This window comes from Physella acuta, unplaced genomic scaffold (assembly GCF_028476545.2).
Source record: "Physella acuta isolate Inbredline_101_S28 unplaced genomic scaffold, ASM2847654v3 ptg001999l, whole genome shotgun sequence".
Taxonomy (NCBI): domain Eukaryota; kingdom Metazoa; phylum Mollusca; class Gastropoda; family Physidae; genus Physella; species Physella acuta.
Genome location: NW_026733504.1, coordinates 23,805 through 37,132, shown reverse-complemented (window position 1 = coordinate 37,132; position 13,328 = coordinate 23,805). Strand labels below are relative to the sequence as shown.

Below are 13,328 nucleotides of genomic sequence, written 5' to 3'. Positions count from 1 at the left end.
GTATTCGTACTTGTATTCCTCCGTAATCGATATTTGTACTCGATGTCTCCGACTACTAGTTGCGCAGTTCTAACGTACAGCCCGATTAATAAAACATCTGCATCCTATCAATCAAAGTTGACAGGCCGTCTGAATCCCCTCGTACCGTTTCCCAAAATAGCACGCGTTGGCTTTGAGATTGTTATCAGTCCGATTTAATAAGCCACCTGCTATCGGTTGCATCAGACTGTAATACTGCGTCGCGGCTTATCGTTCGTTATCAGTTTCATCAGTAGCTAGGCCTACCCTAGTTACATATATATATATATATATATATATATATATATATATATATATAAAGTGATTTAACTATTATAAGGATCTATTTGTTTGCTGTATGTGTAAGAACGTTATTCTCCACAAAAATTTCACGAACGTATAATATTAGATTTGAGCTGGGGTAGGGGCGCACCTAGTGACACCCTTCCTAGTGACGCCAGTAAATGTAATTTAATTTTTTTTTAGTCAAAGAAAAATGAGTTCGTTCCTTTTCTTTAACGAGCAATCAACATTTTAATGAGAAAAAGCCTGATAAATCTAAACTAAAAAGTTTAGTGCGTGTTGGGGGGGGCGGGGGGGGGGGGGGGGTTAGAGATTATTTTATAGGCCTGTTTGATTTGAGTTTCAGAGATGTTCTTTGTTATTATTTTCCGGGGGGGGGGGGGGGGCTCTTGAAAATTACGGGGATGGGGGAGGGGGAAGAGGGTGGACATTGGTTAATGTATGTATTTTCACTTTTTTCTATCTCACATCCGGACACTCCCCCCCCCCCCCCCCCCCCCCCCCCGGAGCGATGCATGAAGAAACACAGCTGATGAAAGCTCCGTTTCACTAGACGAAACAGACTAACAGTATCAGCGTGTATGGCTGGTAAACAAACACTGCTTATGTTGTCACATTTTTTAGAAAAAAAATACAATTGTTTTTAATGACAACGTCGGCCAACTTGAAACCCTAATAACACGCTAAACTATTTTATCACAAATCGACTTTGAAATTTGGCTTGTATTCGCCCCACCCCGTTTTAAAGATTCGCGAAGTGCGAAACGTAAAACCTCAACGTGTGAGGCTTAAACGGCCATTTTATGCGCATAACTCCGCTGAATTATTCATAGGCTGCAATTTGAATTAAAAAACAATTCCTCTGTAAAAACTGTCGCAGTAAGGCTATAAATTCGTTAACCTGAAAGTATTACATAAAACAATGGCGAAACAAGAATGTTGAGATTTTTAAAAAAAATATTTTTAAGTATGGGAGCTAAAGCCAGGAATTCTAACTGGCACATCAAGATTTCAATAATCCAACCCTTGTCGTAACATTGACAAATATAAAATATAACGTAGGTGAACTATTCTGAAAATACTGTTAAAAGCTTTAAGCTTACACTTTTAATGAAGCCTAATATAAGAGAAAAATTAACTTGCTAATAAGTGCATAATTAAAGTCAACTCAGTTTAACTTCAGTCATATGACACCACCCCCCCCCCCCCCCACCCCTAAGCTCCCTTGTTAAAAAAAATTCCCTCCCAGACTTAAAGGTCTAAAGTGCAGATGTAGACTTGTTGTGACCTTGGTATATAAAAAGGAAAATATGATTAACACCACGCCCAGACACTTTTTTTTTTGCTACTGAATTAGCCAGGTACCCACAAGAGCTGGGTGGACTCAGGGACGTTCTATAAACCCACGTCCGGTACAAGATACTGAGTTGCGGGGCTAAAAGCAATGTTGATACCAGATAAAATATTCCAACACGTCCTACTGACTCTTGATTCTCCACCTCCCTCCCCCCCCCTCTCACATACACATGTTAACGCGCACACTATAGGAGCAGTGGCGTGCAGAGGGGGGGGCGGAGGGGGCCCAGGCCCCGGGCAGCCACATCAAAGGGGCATCCAAAGGGGGTAAAAAAAATGTTTTTTTTTATTTTAATTTTTAATTTTTAAATTTTAATTTTTTTTTTTTTTTTTTTTTTTTTTTTTTTTTTTTTTTTAGGAAAGCTAAATGTCTACTAAGGTTTGTCTACCTAGGCAGAATTATCAAATTATCACAATTTGCCGAATTCACCGAAATGTGTATATACAATCAACACATGGCACTGATATAGTCATCGTACTGTCCGTGTCGTACAACCTTCAGGGAGAAAGGGGCATCGGTGAAGGGTAGTGGTGTAGTAGTCATTGATATTCCCCGAATAAATATATGCAGTCTTTGAATTAATAGAGTATCTGATACTTGTGTAGGTAGGGGCATCTTTTAGAGAACTCGCCCATAATCATTTTATACACTTGTGGTCATCCATAGAGTATTAAAGCACATGATTATAATTTACACACTGTAGGGGCATCTTTTAGAGAACACGCCCATAATCAATTTATACACTTGTGGTCATCCATTGAGTATTAAAGCCCATGATTATAATTAACACACTGTAGGGGCATCTTTTAGAGAACACGCCCATAATCATTTTATACTTTGTGGTCATCCATAGAGTATTAAAGCCCATGATTATAATTTACACACTGTTGGGGCATCTTTAATGTAATTTGCTTATATTCATCATAATACTTTTGAAGGGCATCCAAACAGTAATTATGCCCGCATTCATTTTATATATCGTCAGGGCAACTTTAAAGTAATTTACTTGTATTCACGTTTGTATTTATATAATTACAGCAATTATGCCCATATTCGTTTATATATTATCGGATAATAATTATGCTTATATTCATTATTGAATGTCTGAAGGGCATCCCTACAGTAATTATGCCCTTTTCGCTTCATATTTTATCGGGCATCTTTATTATGTTTCTATTCATTGCATAATGTTTGTAGGGCATCCTTATTCATTTTGATGGACGTAACGGCATTCGTAGACTGATTAAGCGCACATCCTCTTGGTTTTTTCTTATTCTAATGATATTCTTTATTCATGGCCATTTGGATTTTTGTGTACGGTTAAATACAAACTTTTAAGTCCGTACTGTTTTGATACACTGGGCCGGGCCGAGTTAACTTCATTCTAAAGTTGTCCTTAAGTCTCACACTTCTTAATTACCGGCATTCGCGGCCGCCCGGTCGTACTGTCCAAAAACACATAAATAAGGTGTAGCTGGCTGTCACTTGTTTCCCCCCCCCCCTCACTTTAGGCACAAACCTTCTATTGTAAGACCGGTAATGTAATACCTAGACGCTCTATTGGCACGGCCAGAGATCCAGTAATGTAGTACTCGAATCTGGAGACTTTTTTTTGGGATGTTCCATCCCATAGCCATATATTTAAATGCACAGTCTGCGTGATCTTTCACCCCCCCCCCCCAACTTTCACCCACCCCAAAGCCAAAGCATCTACTGTCACCCACCCCTAAACCCCACACTACTGAGCGTTCTTATTACATTTGAGAGACATTTCTCTTGGATTCTATAGCCGAAAACGGTGTTTTTCCCACAATTCGAACTAATTATATAAAGTGTCCAAATCTGTCAATGGTTTCCTATTTGTTTTAATTTTAACCACTAATGCTTGTTGATATTGTAATTTGTCTAAAATTGTGTGCTTACTAACACTGTCTCTTTATATAATATACCTAAACGCATGACTTTTATTCTAACCACTGGCCATTGAACGAACAATTTAAACCACTTTATTGCATTAGAGCGATTTTCGAATAATTTATTTTATTTTTGCTTGTGATTAAAAGGGCATTTGCAGATGAAGTAAGCCCGTATTATTTTTAGATAACTTGTAGGGGCACCCAAGAGAATTTATTCGGTTTTGATGCATATGAATATACTAAAGAATAAGAATGTCCGTATTGTTTCTGATGATGCATATGAATATACTAAAGAATAAGAATGTCCGTATTGTTTCTGAGACACTGTAAGGACACCCTCAAGAATAAGCATCAACAGATTTTTAATATACATTCTAGTGATATCATTTCAAACAATTGTGCCCATTTTATTTTTACAAGCTTTTATTTAACTCACTTCCTCGTCAGTCGTCAGTCGTCAGTCGTCAGTCTGTCTAGACGGAAACGCAGGAGTGAAAATTCGGACAGTTCTACTTGACCGACACGATTCACAGTTGGCACGTGGGTCAAGACATGAAGACAATACAATCTGAAACTAAATTTGACTTAATTGGATGCCTAATTGATTTTTTATGAATTAATTAAAATTTGGACCGAATTAGTAGGCATGTCTAGCCAACCACACCACACGCGTCATCAATAGCTGCGCCATCACGACCACGTAATGGCTGCGTTCAAAAACCATTGCGCGCCTACTGAACGTGATATTCAGTAGGCGCGCAATGGTTTTTAGTCATGTAACTCTATTGTAGATAAAACATGTAAAGTACTGAAAAAAAAATTCATAAAAAACGTTTTAATAACAAGCTTTTATGTAATGATGCACTAAAAAGTAGAAAATAAATTATAGACTACTATTTAAATAACTATAAAGAAAAGCGTGGGTGTCTTCCTTAACATTAGTAAAGGTATCCAATAGATACTAAAGTGACCCACGCTTTTCTTTATAGTTATTTAAATAGTAGTCTATAATTTATTTTCTACTTTTTAGTGCATCATTACATAAAAGCTTGTTATTAAAACGTTTTTTATGAATTTTTTTATCAATTGTAGGGCATACTAAAAGTTGTGTTAAAGTATTTTAATGCAAAGTAAAGTTATCTGTAAAGTAAATGGGCGCTTAAATAGAACTGATGTTATAAATAGTAGAGCCACCTGTAAAGTAAGTGAGTCCCTGGATTAATTCCCACACAGGGTTTGCATATGAATACTTGGGGCCTAGAGCCGACCATTAAGTGCGGGCCCCAAGTTTAGCGATACTAAAATTCTATCAAACATCGACAATGCGCACAAGCAGAAATCGCTGTGCTCTATGACTAGAATCGATATTTTCTCAATGTATCGAGTTAAGACGAGACGCTTTATTCCTACGTATCCGACTACTTCGACGTACGAGACAAGACTAGCATTTTTTAGGTCCGTAACTAGTACAGGCATCCAAAAAAAAAAATACACCTACATTGGTCAGAATACAATAGGGTATCCCAAATTTACATACCAGGTACAAGGGGGTGGAGGGGGAGGGGAAGGGCTCACTCAATCAACCCATCGCCAGCCACCAAACAATCACCCGGCGACCGTGGTTCTCTTCCCTGCACACGAGGTGTGCCACCAATGTGTTTCTATAAAATACAGCATTGTTCAAGTTCGAGATGGGGAGGGGGGGGGGGGGGTAACTTACTAGGCCTAACATCAACCGTGGCCTCAGTCGTAGCAATAAACAATGGCGAACTTTGACCTTTTAGTTTTTTTTCCAATTTAATTCAACGGTGACCGCAGCCCGACCCCGGTAGGGTAATGGAAACTGTAAATTCTTTTGTTGGGCTTGGCATATAGCCCCCCCCCCCCCCCCAACATCCGGCATGTCCCCATACTGTTTTCCTCCCTCCCCGAATGAGTCAGTCATTCTTTTGGATATATATGCATGGAGTCTTCTCAAGAGTTCAGCTAAGTCAATTTTTTAAAATGATTTTCTATTCGTATTCTGATTAATAACATAATGTGTGTTATAATTTATCGTCAATAGTAGGGCTACTAACGCTTTAAACACCGTAATTTATATATATATTATATATATATATATATATATATATATATATATATATATATAATATATATATATATATACAATTTATGGGGGGCATCTTCCTTTGGTTTTGCCCCGGGCAGCAACATAGCTCTGCACGCCACTGTATAGGAGCGTGGACAAAACGTCACCATGACAACGTTGTTTTCGCCCAAGCCTAGTTAATCCACGGCTTAGGGTTAATTTGTATTTTGAGGCAATTTTTTAGCAGATTTTTTTAAAATTTCACAAGGAAAACGGAAAAAAGATATGTCACACCTAAACCGAACGTTCACACTTTATTTTAATACTTTCATTAAAAAGATATAGCGTATTATTATGCAAAACATATACATTAAGTCCATTTCTCCCCCCCCCCCTTAAAGTTTCAAGTACCCACTTCTCCATGAGATATATGTTCGTAGATATGTACGTAGATGTAAGTTCTTCATAGTAGATGTGTTCAATATAGTAGAAATATGTTCAGTAGATAAATGTACAATATCTAAGGTTTTAGAGTACGTAGAAAGTGTGTGTGTGTGTTTGTGAGTAAGTAAATTTGGTGACGTCATTAGACAGAGGTGTGTGGGAGGGGAAGACATGCTAAAGCAGTGTGACGCCTTCTATGTACAGCCTCTAATGACATTTTTTTTTCAAAATCAAGTGGTCATCGATGTTTATTTTCAATTTAAAATGTTTCATCAAAAGTGTGGAAAGGGGGGGGGGGACTGCACCAGTTAGCACCCTCCCTAGTCACGCCACACTTCCCCGAATGATAAAAAAAAAATATGCGTTTAGAATATACAAACCTTTCCCCAACTAATAGAAATATACATATAGAATATACCCACCTTCGCCCAACATATAAAATATACCCACCTTCCCCCTACTGATATAAAATATACGTATAGAATATACCCACCCTCCCCAACTGATAGAAGATATACGTATAGAATATACCCACCTTCCCCAATTCATATAAAATATACGTATAGAATATACCCACCCCTCCCCAACTGATAGAAGATATACGTATAGAATATGCCCACCTTCCCCAATTCATATAAAATATACGTATAGAATATACCCACCATCCCCAACTGATAGAAGATATACGTATAGAATATACCCACCTTCCCCAATTCATACAAAATATACGTATAGAATATACCCACCTTCCCCAACTGATAGAAGATGTAAGTATAGAATATACCCACCTTCCCCAATTTATATAAAATATACGTATAGAATCTACCCACTTTCCCCAATTCATATAAAATATACGTATAGAATATACCAACCTTCCTCCCATTGATAGATAATATACGTATAGAATATACCCACCTTCCTCCCATTGATAGATAATATACGTATAGAATATACCCACCTTCCCTACCCCATTGATAGATAATATACGTATAGAATATACCCACCTTCCTCCCATTGATAGATAATATACGTATAGAATATACCCACCTTCCTCCCATTGATAGATAATATACGTATAGAATATACCCACCTTCCTCCCATTGATAGATAATATACGTATAGAATATACCCACCTTCCTCCCATTGATAGATAATATACGTATAGAATATACCCATCTTCCTCCCATTGATAGATAATATACGTATAGAATATACCCATCCTTCCTCCCATTGATAGATAATATACGTATAGAATATACCCAACCCTTCCTCCCATTGATAGATAATATACGTATAGAATATACCCACCTTCCTCCCATTGATAGATAATATACGTATAGAATATACCCACCTTCCTCCCATTGATAGATAATATACGTATAGAATATACCCACCTTCCTCCCATTGATAGATAATATACGTATAGAATATACCCACCTTCCTCCCATTGATAGATAATATACGTATAGAATATACACACCTTCCTCCCATTGATAGATAATATACGTATAGAATATACACACCCTTCCCCCAACTTATGGTTCCCTCGAATAAAATTTCCAGAAAGAGCGTGAGGGTAGCACGGACAATTTTCGTGGAGCTCATGGTCAGGCACAATTTCCGGGACACGTTGGAGTAGGTCCGGGGGTACAGGATCTCCAGGGCCGCCCCCGCGTTGATGATGTGGACCGAGGTTTTAAAGTTGACCGGTGCGAGTCCGACCTAAAGAGTAGATCAACACAAAATGTGTATATGTAACGATAGTGTGTTTTTTAATCAAATACTGCATTTAATTAAACATACTTGTAAGGCAGTGGCGTAGCTACCGTAAAGCTAGCGTAAGCAAGGCAGGCGTAGCTACCGTAAAGCTAGCGTAAGCAAGGCATAGGGGCCCAAGGCAAATAGGGGCCCTTTTACGAAAGTTTGAGGGGGGGCGGGGTGCAAATCGAAAGTCTGAGGGGGGGGGGGTGCAAATCGAAAGTTTGTTCCCGGTTGACGGGAAGGGTCGCTACGCCTCTGAGGGGCCCACTAACACTTTTTGCATAGGGGCCCAAAAATCCTAGCTACGCCACTGCATTGTAAGGTTTTATATCGCGTGTCAACACCAGCTACCCATATAGAAGACTGTAGTTTTATATATATATATATATATATATATATATATATATATATATATATATATATATATATATATATATATATATATATATATATATAGATATATATATATATATATATATATATATATATATCATTTCCTACGATGCCAAACCATGCGGACACACCGACTCTCTAACGCTCCTCACGCCCCCTCCCTCTCGCTCTCAAGGCATGCGCAACAGTGTGTACCCACCCACCCCCATTTGGACAACTGTGTCTTTCAGGAATTCTTTACCCGTAATTAAATAGCGGCGTATGATACGCAGTGGGTCTGCTCGTACATTTTATTGTACAAAATGAATTCTAGCACAACAATGATCACATTTATTTTCGGTGTTCGGGCCTGCTAGTCCATAGAGCAGAGGAAGTAGAGCTCACCTGTTTTTATTACCTTGGGACATGAAGAGACCATGTAGTCAGTTATATGCCTGGTTGTCTTAATTACATTACGGTGAGTCTGGTACCCAACCTAGATATGTGTGAACCCAGGCAAGTCATACATTTATACTTTTGGCTTAAGATTTTGTTAGTGATCAACACTATTTGGATTACTGTTCGGTAAACTTTCTATAAATATCAACTAACACAGTTGAGAAGATCCAGATGTTGTCCTTGTATCACCCCCCCCCCACACACACACAGCTGGTTGACCCCAAGGACAGGACATTACCTGAACAGCTTAGCATCAGCTGTGTCGCAGGAAATCAGAGTTGGTACTAGCCGATTAGATTTCAGAGTTTTCAATACGTTGCTGTCCACAGCGAACGAGCCTCATTTATGCACCAACTACCATGCTATTTCGCTGACCACATTATCACTTTACATGCCGAGGTCAAGCAAGAAACATATGAACTCCACTTCATCTGCCCAGTGGATCGTTAGGTCTAAAGAGCAATCTTTACTTTACCACGCTATTTCACGAGCAGGTTTTCTTTTAAACATTTCATTTCTGGTGGTGGTGGGGGGGGGGGGGGCACTTGAAACTTCCGGAGACCGGATGTTTAAAGGTATATATTTTCTTATTAAAATTTAATCTATTTTTCCTTTTCCTCCTGGGCTGGGAGGGGGGGGGGGGGAGTGAACGTGCTCGGTCGCATGTGTGTGTGTGTGGGGGGGGGGGGGGAGATGCCCTCCCGGAGAGATGTAAGAAATAAACACTGTTCATGATAAAAAAAAATGTCAAACTAAGACACTTACTTTTCGGCTCATTAAGTCTCGAGAGGTCAATTTGTTAATGACGTAATCCTTACAGATCCAAGCCACCTGTGATGAGCGAAACAAAAAATAAATAAATAAATCACCAATGGAGGAAAACAATTGTTTACAACAAAAGTGTATTGCGTAATTTTAAATTTGCTGAAAATTGTCTCCGTGAAATTGGATAGTGGCTATTTTTTTTAAGTCAAATAATGAAATTAAAATAAAAACAAAATATATAATTACACGTAGAGAAATTGTGTGCTTGTATTTTTTGGCGAATATATCAAATTGGAAAAATATTTTTTTAATTAAAGAATTAATTAAAACAAGGATTAGAGTTTATTATATAAAAACAAATTTTAAAAGGCTAGAAAAGCTCAAGAAAAACGTGTGAATATGGGCGTGGAAAAATACAAAAGCATCAGACGTTTTTAAATGGTAGGTAATGTTGTGCTTGACGTGGGAGGAGACACGAATAATGTAAGGGCGGTTAAACTTTAATGCTGATAGATGGGACTCTGGGGCCCACTAACTGCGTGATTGAGGATTGGATTGGTTAGCTTAGATAAACATGTGGTAATAGCTGAATCTGGATGGAGAGATGGATGATGGGTGGGTGGGTGGATGGGTGGGTGGATAGTAATTGAGATGGGCGGGGCTGGTGAGTTGTATGGACTGGATAACAAGATAGATGGTAAATGGACAATGGATGACTGGAATTGGTGGATGGAATGGGTGGATGGAATGGGTGGATGGAATGGGTGGGTGGGTGGGTGTTTGGACATATGTTGAGATGGATGGTGGGGTGAAGTTTCTCTAAGGCATCGTGTCGGATAGGGGAGCGAGGAGAGCGCAGTGATCCCCCTCTTCGAACCATTACTACCGTCATCGTCCCCTTCCCACAGACAAAATAGTAAACAAATAATTTATATAGAAAATATATACTTTAAACAGTGTACGCCCCCAACCCCTAGAAAACGTCAAGTACTCTCCCCCCCCCCCCCCCCCCCCCCCCAGCCTGGAGAAAAATGTCTGAAAGAAACACTGGTGGGTTGTGTGAGGATCAATCGGATATATGAATGTTGGTTGTGTTGGTGGTTGGATGGGTGTTAAAACAAAACCCAGAAAAAGACTTACCTGTTCCATGACCTCAGCCTCATAAACCAGCTTTGGCTTGTTCTGTTTGGGAACGAAAAGCTTCCCCACCGCCTTCCGCACGCCCTGACCTACTTTCTTGTACGCCGTCTGCGCTCCTTTGACGAAGGTCAGCAGGGTGACCTCGTTCTTCGCCTCATCCAGCTCCGACAGCCGCGAAGACGAGTTCCGTCTCATCCGGCGCCTGGCGGTTCCGGAATGGGAAGAATCGCAGGAGGAAGAACTCAAACGTCTTTCTCGGTTTGGATTGTTCGGCGGCAGAAGTAGAGATTGTGTAGCAGACGGAGGTTCGGGCAGACTCAAGGAGTTTTGAGGCGAGAGAGTGCCAATCTTGGTGACATTGTTGTTGTTGTTTATATTGTTGTTGTTGTGGTTGGGCGTGTGGTTGAAATCACCAACCATCATGCCGTTTCCGTTCTCGTCGTTGCGTCTGCGAGTGGGTGTTTCCGGTGGCATTCCGATATTGAGCATGAAGCAGGAATGGAACTTAAAGACCATCAAGCTGGGACCTGCAGGGGGAGAATATGGTTTTGTTTTTATTTAATTTTAGACACAGTTATTTTAAAATATCATAAATATAATAATTAGGCCTATATAATTATAATAATAATACTATAAAAACTTGTTAATAAAACTTTATTTAAAATAACGTTTTAATAAGTATTTAAATAATTATAAAAATAAGAAAATAAACGATGTTTATTAAATATTTAATAATACATTGTTATTTAAATAACTTTAAAGAAAAGCGTGGTTCGCTTCTTAAATTTTAGTTTTTCTTTTTACTTATTAAAATAGTGGTGCATCATTGTATATTTAATGAAAATAATTTATTTAGTGCATAATTATATGAAAGCTTGTTCTTAAAATGTTTTTAATGAATTTTTTTCAACACTTTAAACTTTTTTAATAGCTCTGCATGAATAAACACAATTGCGCAACAATTGAACACGAACACGTGTGTATAATAGTGCTGAAAATAGTACTTTACATAGTAAATTTAATTCTTAAAAATTGTCATTGGATCACGACCTACGTGCCAAGTTTCAAAGAAATTAGTGCTTTAGAAGTAATTGAAATTTCGCTCGCCAGTTTGGAGTCATAATACTAAAGACAGAAGAACGAAAGACATTGAAAGCAAGTTAAATAAAAGCTTGTAAAAAATCGAATTAAAAAAATATCGCTTTTTTCTATTTAAGCAATTTAACACATTTTAGATTTAATACACACGTATGCATCAATCAAACAATTAAAAAATAGAATCACTTTGCCAAAATATCCAGTGATTAATAAAGAAAAAACTGCAGCGTTTTCTTATTATTTTCAAACTGCTGCAAACTGTTGTTCAAGTATGTCGCGACCTGCGAAAACTAGCGCAACACCTTGTCAACTGAACACAGACTGGGACCGTAGACGATCGGCGTGGGGAGGGTTACGTAATCCTGGAGGGAAGCAGGTGAGAGACGGCGATTTGAGAGCCACGTGAGCAGACGCGAGCTAGCTGTCGTCTGCTGAGGTAATAAAGCAGAAGATTGAGCCTCGTTATGAGATGTGTGTGCTAAATGGTATCACGAGTCGATTTTCGTCGATGACATTTCGAATTTTTTTTTCTTCTTACATTCGCTTGACTTTCTTCTAGATCTATTCCTTCCGACATATTGTCTCTAACTTTATTTCTAAAAAGGTATTTAAAAAATTATTTTCTTGTTGTGTGGGCCCCGTTTTATTATTTTTTAAATACATAATTTTTAAATACATAATTTTTAAATACATAATTTTTTTTTCATATTGTTACATAGGCCATTACTTTTTAAAGTTGGAATTGACTACTTTTTAAAAAATGGGTATATCACTGTATATCTTTGTATTATGTTTAAATTCTGTTTATTTCTGTTACATTCAAATTTGTTGTATTTAGCATAGTTTGTTAAATTAGGTAACCCTTAATCATCTCTACATCAAAAAAGAATCCAGACCTTTTTTAAACAAAAGCCTAAAGAATACATTAAAAGTACAATGGCAGGATAAGGCAGAAAATGCAAAACAAATGCAAATGTGTCAGAGGCGTAGCGACTCTTCCCGGCGCCCGGGGACAAACTTTCACCCCCCCTCAAACATTTCATTTGCACCCCCCTCCTCAAACTTTTGATTCGCACCACCCCCCCCCCCCCTCGAACTTTACATTTGCACCCCCCCCCCCCTGTGATGACGCAAGATTACGTCAGACATGTTTAGCAGATATAGGTTAGCAGAAACAGACGATAGGCCTAGTTGGTTGGGTAGAGAGGCCAATGGGCGCACAGGGCTGACCGGTCACGTGGGACGGTCAGCTGACCACTGAGGCGTGGGGCAGGAGAGCGATAGGCGAGGACGGTGATAGGTAGCGGTCAGAGACGGCCGAGAATGTAGATAGTTAGGAGATCATGATTAGATAGCGAAGAGTAGAGAAGGTGTTAGGTTGTAGAATGTAGATAGTGTTAGGATTGGTCGTGGGAGTTAGTAGTATAGTGAACAGTCAGTAGTAGAAGTAAATAGTACAGTGTAGATCAGTTAGGTAGAAACTTGAACATATATATCATTTTAATAAAGAACAATTATAGTTGAACTTGAACTGCGTGTTGTTGGATTCATTCGTTCGCATCTTAAAACCCCCACCCTCACATCTGGTGGAGCAGCGGGTCGAGGA

General features: G+C 38.7%; 1 protein-coding gene across 1 annotated transcript; it reads right to left on the bottom strand.

Annotated features, from left to right (window-relative positions):
* Nucleotides 1-1,388: 1,388 nt before the first annotated feature.
* Nucleotides 1,389-12,120, bottom strand: LOC131931656 (uncharacterized). Its single transcript, XM_059288485.1, has 5 exons — nt 11,909-12,120; nt 10,625-11,151; nt 9,485-9,550; nt 7,651-7,849; nt 1,389-1,438 (listed from the first exon to the last, which is right to left on the bottom strand). The coding sequence occupies exons 2-5, from the start codon at nt 11,138-11,140 to the stop codon at nt 1,389-1,391; spliced, it is 831 nt and encodes a 276-aa protein (XP_059144468.1). The 5' UTR covers nt 11,141-11,151; nt 11,909-12,120.
* Between the last annotated feature and the right edge of the window lie 1,208 nt (nt 12,121-13,328).